Below are 22813 nucleotides of genomic sequence, written 5' to 3' on the forward strand. Positions count from 1 at the left end.
TTATATGTAAAGATTTGATTTTCAGTGAGGATGAATTTCCTTCGATCAGTGTGCATTTATGTGGGGGTCAGTGCTAAAATTTGAGTGAGGTTAAGCAATTTATGCTTCAGGTCAATTCAAGAACTCATTCTTAAAATGTCTGATTTGCACATCATACTCCATTGTGCCATGGACGGTGGGACATTCGACATTCTTTTTTATTATCATTATTTGTTTTTAATAATATTTTATGGGTCTTGCAAAGTTTTTCCTCTTATGGGGGGGGGGGGGGGGGAGGATATACATGTAAATGTGTGTACATGTATGTATAACATTTTTTGGATGATTTTTATTTTGTTGTGTTCCTTTTTGTGTATCTTTGGGTTTTCTTCTCTTCTATAAACTACTAATAGATTTATGTAAACTGCATTTTGATAAGTTGGTGGCAAATGCATCAGACTGCATGAAGTAAATTTGCAAAGTGTTATATTGGTTTTCATTCTTTCTTTTTATTAGCTCGTAACGAAGCACTAGACTGTCTAGAGAGAGGCTCAAAAGTTCACCATGTGGAAAGCTCAAGTTGGTTCCAATGTCTCTGTCCCTGTGACCCAGGATGAGGACGATGACTGGGAGACGGACCCAGACTTTGTGGTACGTGGGCTTCTGTTGTTGTCTGGAATATTCATTTACATGAATGAATGAATGAATGAATGAAGTACTACCAGTACTACGTAATGTTTGTATATTGTATCTGAAATTCTAAAAATTGCTTTGACTTCCCCTTTAAAATGTACCAGGGTAGCTAGAGGTGTTTTGATTTAGATTGTCCTTTACATGTCTGATGGTCCCGCTTTGTTTGCCATTCTGACCACATATTTGTGTGTGTGTCTATTTTGAAGTGTTGGTTGGTGTTCATTAACAGTACCCAATACTTGTAACCTATTTAATGTAAAACAATAATAGTATTGAACATGGTGCAAGATGGAAAAAGATTTGAGTAGAGAGGGTACTATCGTATTTTTGCAACCAACACCAACCATTATGTATGAACAAAAATGGGCTCATATATTTTTTTTTTCTATTTTAGTGCTTGACCTAGTATGAAACTCACAAGGAACATCAAAAGTTATTTGAAAATACACCACTGAAGAGCAGACTGTGTTTTTTCTGAGACTTGATTACTTGATTAAAGATGTTCCAGTTTGTCACCCTTCCATCCCTCGGTCATTCTTCAAATGCCTTTATGATTTCCCTCACACAGAATGATGTCTCAGAAAAGGAGCAGAGATGGGGGTCAAAATCAGTGGAGGGATCTGGCCGTCAAGAATCACTCAAGTAAGTCAAGAAAGGTCCTGTTTACCTTTGGGAACAGTGATTTAAAAAATTTTAAAGATATGACATTTAATGCAAACAAGTGTATGTGTAAGTCTGTTGTACCACAAAACATCCTATCATATAAAATTTTTGCGATAAAGCCTAAAATATGAGATATCTGTATTTTTTTCAATAAACCGTAACTGTAGACGGTTTAGTCTGGAAACATTTTTATTATAACTGTTGTTCACATTTTGTATATTCAACAATACTAATATCAGTTTTACCGATTCAAATTTTTACAGTGGTTGTTTCTATCCCTAACTCACACCTTAGAACTATTTTAAAGCACTAATGCTGGGTGTTTGTTTCATCTGCAAATGGTAAATTATGCCTTTAACCTGTGACAGATTGATTTTGCTACAAAACGTATTTCCCATAGACACCTGCCCGAGTATTGTCGGGACTCGTCCTCAACAGGTTAATTACATGAAACCTGAACAGATACTGCCTGTGTGGGTGAACATAACCATGAAGATGATAGCAACAACTCTTCATCATCAATGGAGAGTGCGAGAAACCCATCCATACCTCACTGTCCGTTGTTACAAGTGAGATACTGTACAAGCGGAAATTTCAGTTTCAATGATAATTAGCTATCTAATATCAGGATCTAATATCATCCCCAAAGATAGTCTTGATAGTTCAGTTGAGCAAGATATTTGCCACAGCATTTTATTGGCAGCAGCCTGTCATAAGAATCACTACACATCAAACACATTACCGGTAGACAGAAATGTCATGATTAAAAAACAAACAAACAAACAAAATGGGCTTGGTCAATCATGTTTCTATGTGAACATGATTAAAGGCATAATTTACCATTTGCACATGAAACAAAAACTCAGCATTAGTGCTTTAAAATAGTTCTAAAATGTGAGTTAGGGATAGAAATAACCACTGTAAAAATTTGAATTGGCAAAAGCGATGTTAAGTATGGTTATTTCAACTTAAATATGTATACAAAATGTGAACAATACATGTACAGTGTAGTTATAATAAAATGTTTCCAGACGAAATCGTCCACAGTTACAGTTTATTGAGAAAAATACATATATCTCCTTAATATAATTCAGGCTTTACTAAGAAAAACTTATATGACAGGATGTTCCGTCAATGTTACTATCTAGTACTGCATAGGAAGTTAAATGTCATTGTGGATGTCTCTAGCATGAGGTCATTGTGGATGTCTCTAGCATGATATCACTAAAAAGTGGTAACATGGCAGTCATAATGCTCCCAGAGGGTCAGAATGAGTAGGATTGATTGCAATAACTAGACCATTCTCTTTCTATGACATTTTATTTCCTTTTGTTATTATTTTCTTTGTATTGTTATCATTTATTGTTGTTATTACACTGTATTATTATTATTTTTATTATTATTATTATTATTATTATTATTATTATTATTATTATTGTTATCATTATTATTATTATTATCATTATTATTATTATTATTATTATTATTATTATTATTGCCATCATCATTATTATTATTACTGCTATTATTATCATTATCATCATCATCATCATAATCATCATAGTATAGCGGTAGTAATAGTAATAGTACAACTGTAGTATTACAGGGAATAATTTTCGTGGTATTACATTGCAATTTGCTGTATATCTTTTGTGTAGCTGTCTTCTTCCATAGAAGCATGTAGGGTACTATTTGGAATATCATTCCACAGCTAAAATTGCTGATCAAGTTAGAGTAGGAAAATTAATATTATTCCCTGTAGTAGTAGTAGTAGTAGTAGTAGTAGTAGTAATAGTAGTAATGATGATGATGATAATAATAATAATAATAATAATAATAATAGTGATATCGTCATCATCATAATTTCTTTTATCTAGATATCCTACTAACATGTATGTACGTATATGTGCTGTGGCTGTCATTGAGTTCACATCCGTTTGGCTCGTTTCCACAGTATTCACTCCCTTCGAGAGAAGGTGAAGGACGAGGATGCCAAACTCAAGGAGAAGGAGTTGGCCAACGCTCCCAAGGCCTCGTACGGCTACGGAGGAAAGTTTGGTGTGCAGCAGGACAGAATGGACAAAGTGAGCACTCCTGGATTGTCTGTAACCCATTGAGGACAGACTGATTTTGCTACAACACGCATTTCTCATAGACACTTGCCTGAGTATACTCGGTACTCGTCCTCAACGGGTTAATGTTGACCATTTGCCCACCACTTTGAGACTTTTGCAGAGAGAAGATTAGATGCGATATTCCCAGAATGCAATGCAGTGTTGAAAGAGAGAGTGCAAATTTTCTCTTGCCATAGTTGCGCTTATGCATCGAGTGCGTGTTAAGATGAAAAGGAGAGTTTGGGTGCCTACACAAAACAGTGTGAAATGATATTGATTGAACTGGGGAGCATTTCATGAAGCATTTCGTCCGACAAATTTGTCGGACAAATTTGCTCTCAGCCAATCAGAGTCAAGGATTTCAGTAGCTTGTAACAGCATGTCAGAAAAAATATCTAACAAAGTGCTTCACGAAATGCCCCCCTCATATGCAGTGAAAGGATATTGTATCCCCAGTGTTTCAGGATAACAATGAATTACAATTTCTAGCTCTTTCAAGTAATTTTGTTGTTGTTTTTGCTTTTTACAGATTGCTTTTAGACTTAGAGCTGAAATCTTGAAGTCATTAAATATAGACATTGAAAGGCATGAATGAAATGAATACATGAAAAAACTTGCAATGTAGTCATGATTTCAATTCATTTTCACACATGTCATCACATGTACTGGATAGCAGCTTGTAATTCTATAGGCAGCTTTGCCAGCAAAGATATTGGCATGTGATTACTTCACTCTGTGTTGTTTTCGTTTTTGTCTCGTTCTCTGTCTCTGCAGTCTGCTGTAGGACACGATCACATGAGCTCTCTCAGCAAGCATGCGTCACAAGCTGACTACGCCAAGGGATTTGGGGGCAAGTACGGTGTTCAGAAGGAGCGGATTGACAAGTCAGCAGTTGGCTTTGAGTACCAGGGGAAGACAGACAAACATGCCTCGCAGAAAGGTATCAAGTACCGGTGTGATTCATTATCGCTGAGTTCCACTGGAGCAATGTGAATATGAATATTAAACAAATTGAAAAATGAGAATAGAGTGATTATTTTGGGACAAAGAAGTCGATTGTATCTTCTTTCATTGTGTCATGGAATTTAAAGGACAAGCCCACGGTCTTCATATACATGTGGATTGAATGAATGCAGCAATATTTAGTAGTAGAACACACCAGTAAAAGTTTGGGGAAAATTGGACAATCTGTTCCAAAGTTAGGATTTTTTCAATTATTCATACAGTCACTGCTGGATGAGAAGACTGCTACAGTGTATGATGTCACATGCATAAAACAATAAAAGGAAAATAAAAAGAGAATTTTAGAAAATTGTATTTTTTGATAAATGTGCACATTTCCTTGACGTTTCACTGGCCTGTGTTAAGGGTAGTATTATTCCCCCTGCTTTCTGAAAGAGGCAAGTCAAATTGGTTTTTTATGCGAGAAAGGTGTAAATGTGTTGAGTTTTCCTTATATTTTCTTTATATCATTCTACGCATGTGACATCACAAGCTGTAGTAGTCTTCAAATCCAGCAGTGACTGAGCAGAAACTTCATAACTTTTGAACAGATTGTCCAATTTTCCTCAAACTCTCACTGATGTGTTCCACTAGTATTGCTACATTTACTCAATCCACATGTCTGTGAAAGTGAACTTGTCCTTTAAATCCAATCTATTTCTCACAATTACTTCCTGTATCTATGAGATGGAATGATTTGCTATGACATCCTAGAATCTTACAAAACTGCAAAAGTTTTATCAATTTTTCTGTATAGACTACTTTCAATCCCTCCCCACGTCCCTGGTACAACAACAACAACAATTGTGTGCCGATAGACACTAATCATAATAGATATCTGAATTGCACACTGTCTGTCGACGGACACTTCCTACTGGCAGACTGCCCGTGGTCAGTCAGCCAATCAGGAAATGATACATGTCTCCCCAGCATTGTGACATCATGCTTTTCCTATGTAACAACGAAAAAACCCAACAAAACAGATTTTGTTAACAATAGGTATTCTGGTATCAGGAAGTAATGCAGTGTTAAGTAGTATGTGTACCTTCCGCCCAGCTGAAGTGCAGTTACTTAATATACTTCCTCAAATGTGTCTAGTTTCAACTTGTGCTGGGATAATTATCAGCTATGTATGAACACCACAGTCATGATGACGATTACTAGACATAGAATCACACACACACACATGCACACATATACACACACACACACATGTTTATACATGCATGCATGACACTTACTTAAAGGTCCTGTTTAGCTTTCGGAACAGTGATTTAAAAAAAAATTCGAGATATGACATTTAATGCCCATGTGTAGGTCTTGTACCACAAAACATCGTATCATATAAATTTTTCACAGGAAAGCCTGAAATAAAGGAGATGTCTGCATTTTTCTCAATAAACTGTAACTGTAGATGGTTTCTTTTGGAAACATTTTTAGTATATTATATTATTATCTATATTATTGTAACTATTGTTCACATTTTTTATATTTAACCATACTTAACATCGCTTTTGCCGATTCAATTTTTTTCAGTGGTTGTTTCTATCCCTAACTCACATTTTAGAACTATTTTAAAGCACTAATGCTGAGTTTTTGTTTCATGTGCAAATGGAAAATTATGCCTTTAATCATGTTCACATAGAAACATGACTGACCGAGCACAATTTTGTTTCCTTTTTTTTATCATCACATTTCTGTCTAATGTGTTTGATGTGTAGTGATTCTTATGACAGGCTGCTGCCAATAAAATGCTGTGGCAAATATCTTGCTCAACTGAACTATCAAGACTATCTTTGGGTATGATATTAGATCCTGATATTAGATAGCTCGTTATCATTGAAACTCAAATTTCCGCTTGTACAGTATCTCACTTGTAACAACGGACAGTGAGGTATGGATGGGTTTCTAGCGCTCTCCATTGATGATGAAGAGTTGTTGCTATCATCTTCATGGTTATGTTCACCCACACAGGCAGTATCTGTTCAGGTTTCATTATTAACCTGTTGAGGACGAGTCCCGAGTATACTCGGGCAGGTGTCTATGGTCAATATGTATTGTTGCAAAATCAGTCCGTCACATAAGATAACTTATCAATGCACTGTGTGTGTATGTGTTCGCAGAGGGGACTCATACAACAGCGTTTGATGCATTTTGCATCAAAACATAGAGCATTCCCCAAAATATGACATTCTTTCAATGACAAAAAAGACTTGTTTATTTAATTCATGAGACAAAAGTAAACTACACAGGAAGAGCAGTGTGCTTTGCAGCACTCTTTTCCGTATTGACTGCTTTCTATTTTGTTTTTTTATTACAAGTTTAATCTTATACTTGACAACAGCTTTATTTCTTTTTTTTTAGCGGCCATGAACATGTGTGCAGATAACATTTCTCCTGGTAGATATCATGTTACTTAGACCTGCTTGCATGTGACATGCTTTGTGAAGTTGGATATATCGAGGAAAAAAAATGTATAAATGAATATAGACATTGTTCCTGTTACCCTTGCTACTGCTAGTGTCAGCATGATACATGAGTTGATTTTTATTTTTTTTATTGTGATGAAATCCCTCTTTGCAGGTTTTGAGAAATATCATCAGGATGCATGTGCACGGAAATATTATTATCATGTATTGCAGGTTCTCCATATGAATATTATGCATGTAACATCAGAATAATTTCACCATGGTACAAAATGTGTGGCTATGCAGTTTCCTTGTGGTATTCCTGTTTTTAGAAAGTGATCATTGTTACCATTCACTCAAACAAAAATAGGTAGCAGAAACCTAATCTTGCTTCTTCTTTTGACTGCAGACTATGCATCAGGTTTTGGAGGCAAGTTTGGTGTGCAAAAAGAAAGTATGGACAAGGTGAGTTTACCCTTAAAAAAATAAAAACATTACAGATTTAGATTTCTGTTTCATTTGCATGTAATGGTTTAAAAAAAAAAAATACTATTACAATCGTACCAGCTGATGATGACAGGCTAGGCAGGAGCCAGGCAGCCATGAGATGTAACCATGCAACTGAAGTTCATGGAAATTAAGATTTAGGAATGCTTTTCTCAGGAAAAGAGGCCCAAAATGTCTTCTTTTTTTTCTCTCTGTTTTATCAAAGTGGAATGATGGCAGGTTAGGATCACTGCAGTTTCCATGGTAACAGCTGACCAAAAACCAAGCACCTGTGATTATTGTCATCTTTCTTTCTTTTTTTTCCCGCAGTGTGTAACAATTGTAAATCTCTATATTTGGCCATAGCTACTTTTAAATGCAAATTAAGCTTGGATATGAGTCTCTGTCATGCTACATGTATGGTGTAAAGTTTCATGCCTGGATGTGGAGATATCGAACAAATTTGTTCCATCGTGAGAGAAATTATTCATTTTAGTCTAGACTGATTGAAATGTGTTGCATTTTGAAATTTTGCCTTCTCCATCCAACACAGAGTGCAGTGGGATGGGACTACCAGACAGGCCTGTCCAAGCACGACTCACAGAAAGGTTGGTAGTCATCGAACCCAATTTCATGTTTGACATTTCCTATGTCAAATTTCTCGTATGATTCATGGATGTGGTTGATTAACAAGGTTATGCGCAATCGTATGCCAGCAATAATTAACTGCTAAAACATTGTAAATGGGAAATTCTTTGATGAATTTTCCATGTTAAACTCACACGGGCAATCAAGGCCATAGCGATTTTACAACTGCAAAATGTACACTGACTGATGGTCCTTTGGTTTACTGTAGTCATTTATTTCATCTTTACATCGCATCACATTAACATTCTCATGTTCCTGTCCGTACATTTATTCAACAATGCCCCAATCAACATGTAATGCATTCACACGTTGCAATGAGACTGCATCAGCTGGTTTCATTACGAGTACATCAATTTCACATTTCTTCATCGCTGATAAGGCAAAGTTTTCTTTCTTTATTTGTGAACATGTTATCTCATCGTGAGATCTGTCACACACAGCTTCAGATTATGTGCTGACCTTTTGCCAAAATCATACATCAGTCAGTCACCTTAATTCTCTTTTTTTTTACTACACTGTCTAAGTATACAGCTTACATTGTACAAGCTTATGACCTGTGATAAATTCATATCTGCCCATTGGATAATCTGGCCTGTCCCAGATTGTCGTCTTTCAATGCACAGGGTTTTTTTTTTCCTTAACCCAATACATCTGTTTCGAGGTGGTCGGATAATCTTCATAATAACTGGATATTCTCATAATCATCTCAATTTGCAAAATTTCAGCAGTACTTTATTTTGTGTGTATTAAACTGTGCACACAAAATCAGGTAGTTTGTAAATTAAGAGAAGAAAGATCATTGAGCCAGCTACTCGTATACTCTAGCTGAAACAAATGTAAACAGTAATCTTTCATAAAACTGATCAGGGATATTAGGAAGATCCTTGTTTTATGAGTAGCATTTTGAAAAAACGAAACAAAAAACTTTTCCAGTCTGGAGTCAGAAATGAAGACAGTTCTAAAATGCGTATGTTTGTTTAATACTCGAAAAAATTGTATGGACCCCTTTTACACTAATTGTAAATACTGATAAAGTTGACATTTTCGCGGTGTTGAAATATTTGCGCATTTCGTGCAACCAGAAACTAGGGCGAAAGTAAAGCACCCGAATATTTTTGCATGCTGTATGCTCCAGTAGCTGATGTCTTGATTCCACAGAATTAAAAACATGAGAAGTCCTTCGTACCTGGCCGAGTGAGAAAAATTAGTCACGCAAAAACATCCACTTCTACAGTAAAGCGAAACATAGTCTGACTGTTGCAACTGTTTGACAAATTACCCTTCATCAACATAAGTGCTGATTACATAGTGTTTTAGTAGTAGATGATAGAAACATGGATGAAGGGCACTTTGTCAATCCATTGTAAAAAAAAAAATGCAAGAATTCATTATTTTGAACGGTCTGATCAAAATTTGGGATAAGGTATGTTAAAGCTCAGAGGTCATTGTTACTATGAAGTTCAATTTTTGAAGTGTTACTATTTAATTGATGACTCAAGAAGGGTGCAGCATGGTTTCCCAACGTGTTTTTGCAATGTACATTGCTAGAGCATTTTAATTCTTTGAGTTTTTGGAATTGGTGGCATCTAAAGGGACTGTAGAGGTATATCAAATGGTGCCAAGAAACTAACTTGGTAGATCTCCCAGAGAAAATGATTCTTCAATTCATGTATTTCATGGAGATTCTTGGTTGCATCTTGCCTTTGACATAGAGTACCAAAGTGATGATGTCACAGTCTTGTTATGGCTTTGGTTGGAACCAAGTGCACGCATAGAAGCTTGGGCCACGTTAGGGTGATGGAAACCAGTTTCCGTGGCGAGGAATGGCTATGATATCTTACTTTGGTACTCTACAGTCTTTCACAATGACCATTAGGCGTTTTCTCATCAGCCCGATGTTTTGAAATAGCACACTATTTTCAGAATCTGGAGCTTGGAATTTCATAACTCAATGATGAAATAGCACGCTATTTGATATTAGGAATTCAAATTAATGCAAATTTGGAAGCTATAAAGCTCGAGAAAATTTCTTGACCCAAACTCAGGAAATTTGTGAAATCGCACAATGATTTGCCAACTAATGCTCCATTTGATAATGTGAATCTGCCTCATGAAATTAGAGCGGTACATCCCATCATCCCTACCGTGCGTGACTTGACTTGTAGAGGCAACCTGCACACAAATTTTGGGTAAAGGCACATGCTCTCCTGATACTGTTTGTGCATGCTCAGCTATCAAATTAGCTCCAAAAAAAAAAAAAATTGGGGCTAATTCTTTTCGGTCTGACTTGAATAGGAAATGAAATAGTGTGCTAATTTGTGATCGTGAAAAAAAAAAATATTGAGTGTGGAGTTTCATTGGGCTGATATGAAAATGCCTAGTGTCTAACTCTATTCTATCAAGCAGCTCATTTACTATCATCTGTGGATTGTCACTAACATTTTCACTGCATGTTTGCATGTCTCATATTTCTCCTCCTCGTACCATCTTACCGCTTCCCTACTCCCATCCGTCTATACGCATGCATCCCCCACCATCGCCATCCATGCTAGATTATGCCACCGGTTTCGGTGGTAAGCACGGCATACAGAAGGACAGACAGGATGCGTCGGCCGTGGGCTTTGATTACCAGGCCAAGACAGAAAAGCACGCTTCGCAGAAAGGTTTGTGCTTGGTGAACCATTCTCATCTCTGCCACTGCCCCAATATACATTTTTGTATCTCAGTCTTGAGTTGGCAGCGAAGGGAATCAGATGTCACCAGTGGAGTCATATCACTGTTAACCCCTTGTGTGCTCTGAGTGCTGTTTGGCACAGAAAAGCTCATAGTGTTGTACACACTGTCCACAAGTCTCTAGCAAGAAAGGGATTAACAGTCATGGTGCATATTGAAGGGACTGCAGTAACATATAAAGCCATAGTTGTTATGAATCTCATTGTCGTTTTTGTTGGATACAAACCCTGACTATTCTCTCATATTCACAACACCAATGTAGCATTTTTAAAAAGTTTCTTGAAATGTTATGAGGTAGATATGCAGCACCCCGATGTAGCCTATGTTCAAAGTGCAAAAATGTTCATTGACCAATGTTGACAAGGAAATCGGTTAAAATGTAGGAGTCTGTCTGCCCTTTTACACTGTACAAACTGTGCTTGCAGATATAAACCTAGCCCCCAACTGCCCCCTTCACTTCCCTTATCTTTATTTTGTGCTTCCTGCGGGAACCCTCCACCCACCCCGCCCCCTTCTCCCATCCTAGATTATTCCACTGGGTTCGGAGGGAAGCATGGAGTACAGAAAGACCGGCAGGATTCGTCAGCTCTCGGCTTCGACTACCAGGGCAAGACTGAGAAGCATGCCTCACAGAAAGGTTGGTTTGTAGGCAGCAGTGGCTCCTATGACTCTAATGTGTATCATGTTGTTTTTTGTTTTTGTTTTTGTTTTTTTAATGCTGGAATCATATTGGTCCAAGACAAGCCTACACTGATGCTTAAAGGGATGGTATAGTTTTGGTTGAAATGAAGATTCGAGATAATTTATTGAAACCACTTTTGTGAAATATTAGAGAGCATTCAATTCTAAGAGGAATTAGTAGTTTATTTCATTAAAATTGGTTTTGAAATGGCTTAGATATCCAAAAACAAAGTGGACCTAATAGAAAATGGGACCCAGCTTTTATTAGGACCACTTTCTTCTGCTTTGTGTTTTGGATATCTCAGCCATTTTAAAACCAATTTTCATCAAATAAACTTTGAATATTCCTCTTAGAATTGTATGTTCTTTAATATTCTATATAAGTCGTTCCTAATTATCTCACAAAAAGTTAAAACCTAAATCCCCATCTCAACCAAAACTGTACTATCCTTTGAAAAGGATATCCACACAAGGATCAACTTCCAGTTTATGTTTGGTGTTCAAATTTGTACTTTCCATGCTTTGTAAGATTATGAATTAAATGTAATCTACAGTGATTATTTCATAGAAATGGCTGATAATGAAAATATTAATAGGACACTTTGACCTAAGTGCTTGCCCCCATAGCATGAAGGAAAGATAAATTGTATATGTTTGAAGCTTAGATGAGAAAGAGTTTACACAATATTCCACAATGAATATGTTTCCAGTCATGATGAATACTCCAGAAGCGATCATATCACAGTTGTTTCAGTGTAGACATAATACACATGTATATCAATGACATTTCTGTCATGACATGCAGCGATATGTGGCCTGGAGTATATTTTTTAATGCAATATATATATTTTGTTTATTTTTTAAAATTTTTAATTTATTTATCTATTTATTTGTTTTTTAAAGGGAGATTTTTATTTCTGGAGATTCGGTAGCAAATCATTAAACATTTATGAATACTATGAACCTGAAAATGGAATGGTCACATGATATAGTTTTGGGTGCAAGAGATGTAATGCTGTTTGTGTATTCATATCAGACTATGCGCAGGGTTTTGGTGGTCGCTATGGGGTACAGAAGGATCGCATGGACCAGAGTGCCCTCGCGTTTGACTCGGAGACCAAGACAGAGCTGCACCCGTCACAGACAGACATGAAAAAGGGTTTCGGAGGCAAATTTGGGGTGGAGACAGACAAGCAAGATGCTTCAGCGGGATCATTCGATGATATGCGGGGGGTTTCCTCTTCGTACCAGAGAACAAGACCACAACCACCAGGTTTGACCTCTTCATATTCTTATGAACAAACAAACACAATATGATGTGTGTTTATTTATCATTTTGAGAATACACATTGAAATATATTGGTATATGCTAAAAGAGATAGTTTTCCATGCAAGGCTTTGTCATGCTGTTCATACTGCTGATGATACCTGAAGCAAACTGCAACTGAATTTGCAAAAATATCTTTGCTTGTGTGATGTACGGGAGCCGAGTGTAGTTTCAACTAGAAGGAATTTAAATATAAAAGTTCTTAAGTGTTATAGAGAGAAAGAACTTTAAAGTAAAGATGTATGTATGTAAACAGATACAGTGTATGTGTTCTTTTTTATGATGCATATACATGTACCTTTATATATTTATTATATACACACATATATAGATATGAACCCATATAAACCCTAAAATAATTCTTTGAATACAAATTGCCCTCAAGCAATAAGCATTGAAACAATGCACTTGTGTAAGCTGAAACATGCTCAGAGGAACAGGTAATGCATCACCCCTTAATGGACAAGTCCACCTTCATATACATAAGGATTGAGAAAATGCAACAATATCAGTCAAACACATCAGTGAAAGTTTGAGGAAAATCAGACAATCCATTCAAAAGTTATGAATTTTTGAAGTTTCTGCATAGTCACTGCTGGGTGAATAGACTACTACAGTGTATGATGACACATGCATAGCATAGTATAAGGAAAATGTAAAGAGAATTCCACAAATTTCATTTTTTTGAAAAACAGTACAAATTCCCTCAACTCGCTACTGACATATGTTAAGGGTAGTATTATTCCTCCTGCCTTCTGAAAGAGGCAAGTCAAGTGCTCTATTGTCATGCGAGAAAAGTGAAAATATGTTGAATTTTCCTTATACTTTCCTTTTATGTATCCTTTTACGCACATGACATCACAAGCTGTAGTAGTCTTCATATCCAGTGATGGCAGCACCGAAACTTCAAAAATTCATAACTTTTGAACGGATTGCCTATTTTACCTCAAACTTTCACTGATGTGTTCTACTAATATTGCCGCATTCTCTCAATCCTTATGTATATGAAGGTGGACTTGTCCTTTGATACTGCCATAAGTGAAAGGAAATGGCAATGTTATAATCAATGAAATTAGGTGGTGGTGGTGTGCACTGATGTAAATGTTACATACAAGTGAGACCTGTAAATTGCACATTTTTCCGTCACCTGCAGCAAAGGGTGGGGCTGGTAGCCTGAGGAACAAGTTTGAACAGATGGCACAAGCAGGTGAAGAGGTGAGTTTTTGATACATCTAGAAAAAAATACTACAAACCCCAACAAAATTAAGGAAATGCCAATCTAGGTGAGTTCCGGTATGCATTGCAGTTTTGGCAATTAGCAAGAGAGATAGTGAATGGGAAAAAGAGAAAACCAATATCCCATTCAGATATGGAAGTGAGGTTAATTTGGATGTCAATAATTTGTACCTGGTAAATCATTTTTCACCTCAATATGAATACATAGTATGTTGTGCTTCCAAGTAAGAGGAAATGAGAGAGGGGAGAAGAAAAAAAAGTAAAGAAAAATTATTTATCCTTTGATGTGTTCAAGGTGTCTAGATGGTAATTCATTGTTGACCATTGGCAAATAATTGGTCAACAATTCATTGTTGACCATTGGCCATAAGTGTTCAAGAGCCCATTCAAAAAAAAAAAAAAAAATGTTATCATTGAAACCTTTGCTCTGCATGTCAGGTTGTGTTTGCACATCTCATGCTCCCACTTTTCACATGTCTGTGAGAAGAGACTTACAGATCTGCCAAGACTTCTTGGGATTGCTGCGGGATCCCTGAAAAATGAAGCATTTCTGTGCTTCCCGACGTAAAATTTTATGGAACCTCCCAAATTTCGGAATGAATTATCACCAACTAAGATGCATGTACCACACAAGTATGTTTCAGATAGCTCTTTGAAATCTCCTTGATATTGATATTAGAGGGAATGCCAGCAGATAGGCCCCTTTAGGCCCATCACACGTAGAAGATGGAACAAATTACTGTGAAATGTATATATATTTTTTATATCTCCTTTATCAGGTGGATAATCCTGATTATGAGCCCTAGTGAATAAGAAACAAAAAAACAAACAAACAAACAAACAAAAATGGCTCCCTCTGCTAATTTTTAATTTTTTTTTTAAAAGCAATGCAACAAGCTTAGGCCCTTATGTGCACTACAAAGGTTGGTCATAATTGAAATCAAATGTGTGTACACTGCATGAAAGGAATGTCCAATAACAAACTATAAGTTTGAAATGCCAGGTGAGGTACGTGTCTAAAGTATTGAACTCCTGCCCATCCACAATTATATGCATCCTTATAATATATGAATCCTTTCAAATGTCCTCCGCTGCTCCTTTCATCATCATCCTTGTTTGCAGGAGAGCAGGAAGAGGGCAGAGGAAGAGCGGAAGAGGCGGCAAGAACGAGAACAGAGGGAGAGGGAGGAGAACAAACGAAAGGAGGAGGTAGGTCTTCCTGGCCTCTGTTCTAAAATGGGGCTTGTTATCTCTTGGTCCCCCATTTTCACCCAGTTTGTTTTAGGAACCTTGCCCTATAGAGTACTTAGTAGTCCTGGGAAGATTAACAGCAGCAGTCCTATTTTAGAAAAAGAAAAATCATCAGCTAAAGTAGTCATTATAAAGGAAAGAGGTTTGTGTACATAAATTGTTCATTTTTGCTATTAAAGGTGTGTAGTCACACTATACGATGTACTCTATACATGTGTGCGTGTACGTGTGTGGCAAGTGAAAATTCCCCCAGTAATTCACAGTTGAGTGAGGCAGATAAATTCAAGAAGCAAAAGCGTGCCTGTGTAAATAATCAGATGTGCTCCCACGAGATGTTCATGGTGAAAAGGAGATCTTTCAAACAAGCTTTCAAATTTGTATGTCTTCATCAATAGAAATGTCAGACCCTAATGTCTTTTGATTTAAGTTTTCTTGTTTGTAGTGTTTTCCATGTTATTTATTGTGGCAATTTTATTCAGGAGCGACAGAGGGCGCTGGCAGAACATCATCGGACACTTCCAGACGAGCCAGAGGATGAGGCTAGGGAGCCTGAGCCAGCCAGGGAACCTGTGCTCCCACCCCGCCAAGATCCCTCGCCATCACGGGAGGAGCAGAGTGAAGACCAACCCCCGCAGCTCCCTCCTCCGAGAGGAGGGGCGAGACAGATGCCTCCCGTCCCCAAGCAGAGCCAGCCCCTGCCCGCCACGCCCGACGAGCCGAATCTCTACGAGGACACGAGCGACCTGACTGCCACGACCAACTACGCGGAGCCAGAGGACACGTATGCCGACACGGATGCTGGTGCTACCTACGACCAGCCCCCTGACGATTTTCAGCAGACCTATGAAGAAGTTGGTGAGTATTTTCAAAAGCAGAAAAATGTTTTGTGTCTTTATATTCAAAGATGAGTAAACTTTCCAGTTTTTATTTAAACATACCTGGGGCATTTTCTTGGTATTGGTTTATGTGATGTCAACCTTCTTTCCTTTTTTTAGTCTTTATGCATCATCATAAGGAGCTTTTATCAGACATTCCCACATATTAATGGCAAACTGCATTCTATGCACCTCATAAAAGGCAACAAGCTTGATTAGAAGGTACAACGTAAAACACATGCTTGAAACACATGAGGTGTTTTGTTCAATACTGTGTACTGTTATGTTCTTTTTGTTGAGAGACAAGTACTGTGTCACTCAGATAGGATGTAAAGTCAAGGTATGGCATTTAAACAAGTGCAGCTTATAACCAGTGCATGTGTACATAAGATCCTTACTCACTTTTTGAAAGGACTAGGATGAGAGCAGGGAGAAAGAGGCTTGTTTTTTAAATGCATTTTGGAAAAAGCCTCAATATTTTGCTGTTTGAACCAGGTAAATGAGCACTTAACAGTATCAACCTTACATAATCTGCCATATGAGGAGAAGACTGTCTCAAAGGAATTGTAGTTACAGTATAGATGTTGAAATATTGCTTTTTGGACCAACATTGATAGCTGCAGTCTGACATGAATGATATTCTGTGAAAGTGAAAGTTTCAGCGGTGTGGAAATTTTCGCACATTTCAAGCAACCAGAAGCAAATATGAAAATAAAACCGTGCCATTTTTTTAAATATTATTTTTATTGCATATTACCTAGCCAAGCATGAAAATTACTTGAGTGAAAATATTCACGTTTACAGTGTGCATTGAAACATCTGGGGCCCGTAGCATAAAACTTACCGTTGAATTTCAATGGTAACTACCGTCAAAATTAGGTGTCACAGCCAATCAGCATCAAGGATTATAAAATTTACCGCTAATTTGAAGACTTACCGCTAGAAAGGAGCGGTTAGTCCAGCGGTAAGGGTTTTATGCAACAGGGCCCTGATCTTGCATAAATGGCGTGTATTAGGAGCAGTTTGGTGTATGTGTACAATCGATTGTGCATGTCGCTTTTAATAATATAAAGCCCTTGCGTTGGTGACTTTGTTCAGATCGTGCTCCAGTGGAGGATGACACCACGTACGAGGACCTCCCGCCGCAAACGGAACAAACCGAGGAGTGCACGTACGAGGATGTTCCACAGAGCCAGGACGGACTGAGGGCACAGGCTCTTTATGACTACCAAGCCAGTAAGTCAGAGCAATCTCATGTGTGACATTGCATCAGGAAGGTCAAAAGTCAAATTCTGTGAGAACAGATTCTCAGCTTTAAGAACCTGTATATGCAACAGGGGGAGTTTACGACTCCATCATAGCTATGATGAAGGGATTATCAGATGAAACTAAAACTTGGTGCACTCATAAACAACATACTATTTATGATTATGTCAAAGCTTTGAGGTTACTGCTTACTATCTTTAAAGTATCTGTAGGGTTTTTCTGTGTACTTTCACATGCAATCTACACGCACCTCATAGGTGAAAAAAAATGAAATGTGGAAAAGAAAGATCTTCAGATATTTGGAAAACAATCTTTTTTTTTTATTTCATGGTTTCAAGCTCATGAAATTAGGTAGAAAACACTGCAAACCCAAAGTCAGTGAAGTTTGCAGAAAACGCATATTTTTTAAAAACTTACTGCCAGATCATCTCCTCGATGTGGGGTCTTTAACACACAACCACAGCAACCTCTCGTAGAGTAGTGTTTTTCACATGATTGACTTTTGGCACGTAGTTGAGGAAGGATAATTTGAATATTCCATCATTTTAGTGATCATTTGGCATTGTGCATAATTACATTGAGGTTGATTGTATTCATCTACATTGTATCATGAGAAAAATATAATATCAATTAAACGGCTGTAAAAGTTTACATTGCATGCAGCCACAGATCATGATTTTCCCCTTTCAAGTCAAGTCAATATCCCTTGCCATATTTTTTTTATTCTCTTGTGATTCATTTATTTATCAATTTATTTATCTGTTTATTTAGTTATGGTGCCTTTCAAGATATTTTTGTTGATATCAACAAATTATCTCAACAATGGCACCAACAATATTTCCATAGAATTATCAGATATATTTTTCAATACTACGCTTTATGACTTACATGTAGCATGTCTCAAATTTGATTTGTCACATTAAAACAAAAATGATTATGACTCCTGTTGGCTGCTCTGTTGATATTAATATGTGCGTATGTGCATTTATTAACATCTTTTTCAGGTGCCGATGATGAATTGACCTTTGACCCCGGTGAAATCATCACTCACGTCGAAACGGTATATATATTCTGTTCGAAAATACCACTCAGCTACTAATTTGTTGTGTTTTTCTTGCGCTCCTCAGGGCAGGTGCTGCATTTTTTAAATTGGTGGGGGGCAGTTTATATTTGTGGTGCCATTTCTGGGTAATCAGCTGACAATCAATAACAAAAAAAAAGCTCCTGAACTACTAAACTTTGGGGGGGGGGGGGGGAGGCATTACCTATATCTTCCTACTTTAGAACAAAAATTAAATTTTGTCAAACTTCTGTCAAGAGACATTTATTGATGGGACAGTCCAACAGCATACTTTGCAGGATATGAACAGTTGTCAAGAGACTGTATTTAAACAGTCAACCTTGCTTAAGTTGATCTCGCATAAGTCAAATGATTGCCTATTAAAGTCAAAGGTCTTTTCAAGTCCTTCTCTGTATATTCTGTTGACTTTAATCCCTTGTACATCGTAAGTGGAATTTTCTCTAAATCAGAGGTATTTCTTCAGTCCAAATAGATTCAACTTAGGCAAGGTTGACTGTATTTCATTATATTTTATTGTCAGTTTCACAATGTCAGAGTGAGGCACCACATGGATGCCTTGCCCTGCACACAAGTGTGTGATTTATGTGCGGGTGTTATATCCACAATACATTTATTTTGCAAAATAATTTCACCCTATGGAGGATGTTGTTTTTAGATCATACTATGGTGCTAAAAAAATGCAGATAAACTAGAAGCTGAACTAATAGTTGTACTTTCATAAGGAAACAGCTTTCTCTGGCATGACAGACATGTAAAGAATGATATACCAGTACCTTTTCTTTATCTTGAACATGCCCAATCATAAGGGAAGCAATAAACAAGGAGAAAATTTGAGGTAAAAAGGTGTGGAAACAGTAACATTTTACGCAATCAACAAATGATGAGAAAGACACTGTACGTTGATAAGTGACATTCAACTGGTCACAACTTTTTTTTTTTTAGTATTTCCTTGATTTCTGCTCATATTCTCAACATTCTTTCACATTTCTCACTGTGATGCCTTTGTGTTCAGAAATTCTTCTTTGAATGTGAAAACTCTACCCTGCCTGCGTGAATGGTGTACATCGTATGTTTTACCTGTGATGCATCGTGATAATGGATGTCAAAACACCAATACATTTTACTGTTGTCTTCGTCCTTGTCTTCTCGTCAGATTGATGATGGATGGTGGAAAGGCGTGTGCAGGGGCAAGGAGGGACTCTTCCCGGCGAATTATGTGGAACTGATTTAAGTTCTCTCCGCACTCCACCAAAGATGCATTCACAGAAACTGTGACAGACACCAAGTTCTGTTGGCAGACAGCAGCGCAACCAAACTAAATTGTTCGTGTTCGTTTGTGTTAAACATGTAAGTTTTTAGATGTGAGCACTACATATGGACAGAGACACCTGCACAAGCAAATCGGAAGTGTTCACACTCGTTCATATTTCAGGAAGAAGCATACCACTGTGAATACTTCACTTGTTCCAGAGAAACTCCAACAAACATATGTAAAGGGTTCACACTGAATTGTATTACAAGGATATCTTTAAGATGTAGACACATCAGAACAGAGACATCATAGAGAAGGGATCTGTAAATGCTTGTACCTGTATCACATATTTTAGTCTCAGATGTCTTCTGCATCTACAAATGTAGCCTAGTGGCCGCCTCACATCAGGCTTCGGCTTGAGGTATGATCTTCCAGTAAGCAAATAATCTCCAGGGATCTTGGACAGAGTTGATACTGATAGGAGCTTTAGAATAGCAAATCATCTTCCCCAGATTTCAAGACTTGTGGAACATGATCATGCAGACAAAATTATCCACAGCAACATGCACACTTAGGACTAGATGTTTTTTTTCCAGGAAGGATCTTTTAGATGCCACCAGCTCCATGTGAACAAGGAGGTGGATGAAAGAATTTTTTCATATTTCTACTCACCAAATCTGTCTCATGTAAGTTTGGTCCAGCATTTGACAAATTGTATCCTCAATGGAAATGTCATCTGCAGTTGTAATTTTGGTGAAAATCAGAGCAAGTTGCCAAGGAGACGGGGAAGGTTTAAAGTGGAATTTAACTTCAGCCAAACTGTCAGTATTCACTTATGTGGACATGTGACCACATGCCTTGGATCTAACTTCAAACACCTGAGCACTTAAAATACAGATTTCATTTGTGACTGTAGCATTGTCATGCTAACGTGTTGTACCTATCCGAGAGTAAACATGTAAGTTGTAGATGTCCTGAAATATAGTCAACAGTAGTCTACATTAAGTGATACCATTTAGACATTGTATTTGGATTACTGAGTTTGGCGTACTTATAAGTATTTGTCCATATATTCTTCCAGTATTTTTCTGACCGTTAATTCCAAATGTCCCATGACTATGAGAAGCGTTTGATTGTATGATTGTAAAAGGCTCTTTATAGTGCATGAAACTACCATAGCACTGCAACAAATGCAATGCATGATATTATGACTGGATGCATTATAGTTTGTGTATGATATGCCAATTGCATGGTTATTCATTTTAAATGTCATCTAAATATTCTTTCTGTCTAGTAGAAAGACAAGTGATTTAGGCTTTGTCACATTTTTACCATTTAAAAACATACAGGAAGAAAAAAATATATATGTACAACGTAGTTGCTGATATGCCCTGTTTATTTTTTACTTTTTCAATTAGATAGTGTGATGTGGCATAAAAATGGATAAAAAAATTTCCTACTATGATAAATACGTAATCTCTGACTGTATTTTGCTTGCAGTTTCCATGCACATCTGTAGAACCATTTTACGCTTTGTACGCACATCTTTGTTTTTCCTTGGACAGAGATGCAATATCTTGAAAAGGGAGTGCAACAGCTGCCGCTACTTTCCTTGTTCTTTTTAGGTATAGTCAGCAAGTACCACTGATTTCAGATGAAGGGCATGTCCTTGCCAAAATGAGATAATTTTCAGAAAATCATTTCTAATCTGTGTACAACTTAGTAAATACACTATCTTTTCTTATTGGTATACCAATATCTGATATGAAAAAAAAGTTTTCCACGATACCGCTCCAAACATTTGAGAGCATAAGAATTGAGCCACAGTTGGAGATACGAATGTTCTGTCAACTGTTTTGCATATGATATTCCACTTCTAACTCTGATATTCAAGCACAATTCCAAATGATAGGCAGGTTCCCAGCCCATTTTGATTTTCTCCTCTTTACATGTTTTGTGGGATTTTTCCCCTTTGTTTGTCTACCTTGCACTGATAACAACAAACAATATTGAATTATTTTAAGTAAAAACGGCAAGTCAATTCACAAACAGTTTGTGATAATGTGATCACACTGTGCACATAATAATGTGATCAAGAATGAGTTGTGTTGTGCATGATGGTTACGTGCCCGGTGGACTTTGACAGGTGTATTGATAGATGGTTTAGTGGTTAAATGTTTCCCCAAAACTTTCTACTAGCACAAATTGCTCTGTGATATGTTTGATTTACATCTTTCCATTCATTTGAATTTTTTATTTTATATGTCTTTGTAAACATTTCAGTACAAGCCTTCTTTAATTGATCTGTGTCTTGTAGCTGTTGATCCAGAGATGAAAAATAATGACCGATAATATACAATTACAATAAATTTATTTTATGAGAAATGTTTATCTGGAGAATGTATTGAAGAATAAAGGCATTTGCAATCAATGAGTTGTTTATCAATTCTTGCTATACTGGCATATATATTTAATAGGTATTTAGATATGTGTGATTTCATTGAAAATATGAAATGCTTAATATTGTTTATAGGGACAGAAGTCCATATGAATGTAATGGTAGTTAAAAGTGGACATAGAGATTGAAGAATGCAATATTTCACAGCCTAGATTTTTCTGACTTTATGACGTCTGCTCTATGCTGCAGACATAAATGCTATGTCAACAACAGTGGATAGAGTAAATGGATTGAAAGATCTAAAAATAATATTCAGCATACCTTTCATCAGTAAGAGGAGAAACTCAGAGCCTTAAACCTAAGTGCAGTCTGTTAAAATTGCCTTACTGGTAGATTTAGGGGGGATTGGGGTTGTCAAGCAGAAACTCTGAATTCAAAATGCATTCATGTGTGGTGTCATCAGTGCTAACCTGTTGAAGTCTAGTCCCAAGTATATTCGTGCAGGTGTCTATGGAAAATGAGTGTTGTAGCAATATCAGCTCCTCCTCAATGGGTTTATAACTAGTTGGGAGCACAGGCTAAAAGACCTAGAGATCCCGACACAAATTTGATGGCAGCAAGGATAGATAAGATCCACTCTATAATGTCCATCTTGCAGTTTGTTTAGATTGCTTACCATTTGATTGGTAGCCTTGTTTTGTATTAAGGCATGTGGGAAAA

At 37.0% G+C, this 22813-nt stretch overlaps 1 protein-coding gene across 1 annotated transcript; it reads left to right on the plus strand.

The window, feature by feature from the left end:
• Window positions 1-493: 493 nt before the first annotated feature.
• Window positions 494-22604, plus strand: LOC139740232 (uncharacterized). Its single transcript, XM_071650816.1, has 15 exons — window positions 494-630; window positions 1241-1314; window positions 3290-3419; window positions 4224-4389; window positions 7269-7324; window positions 7899-7953; window positions 10546-10656; window positions 11253-11363; window positions 12444-12680; window positions 13888-13949; window positions 15093-15179; window positions 15701-16076; window positions 17195-17332; window positions 18367-18422; window positions 19597-22604. The coding sequence occupies exons 1-15, from the start codon at window positions 544-546 to the stop codon at window positions 19672-19674; spliced, it is 1824 nt and encodes a 607-aa protein (XP_071506917.1). The 5' UTR covers window positions 494-543; the 3' UTR covers window positions 19675-22604.
• Window positions 22605-22813: the final 209 nt, after the last annotated feature.

This window comes from Diadema antillarum, unplaced genomic scaffold (assembly GCF_040938485.1).
Source record: "Diadema antillarum isolate AM-2024a unplaced genomic scaffold, OU_Dant_1.0 seq00000845_RagTag, whole genome shotgun sequence".
Taxonomy (NCBI): domain Eukaryota; kingdom Metazoa; phylum Echinodermata; class Echinoidea; order Diadematoida; family Diadematidae; genus Diadema; species Diadema antillarum.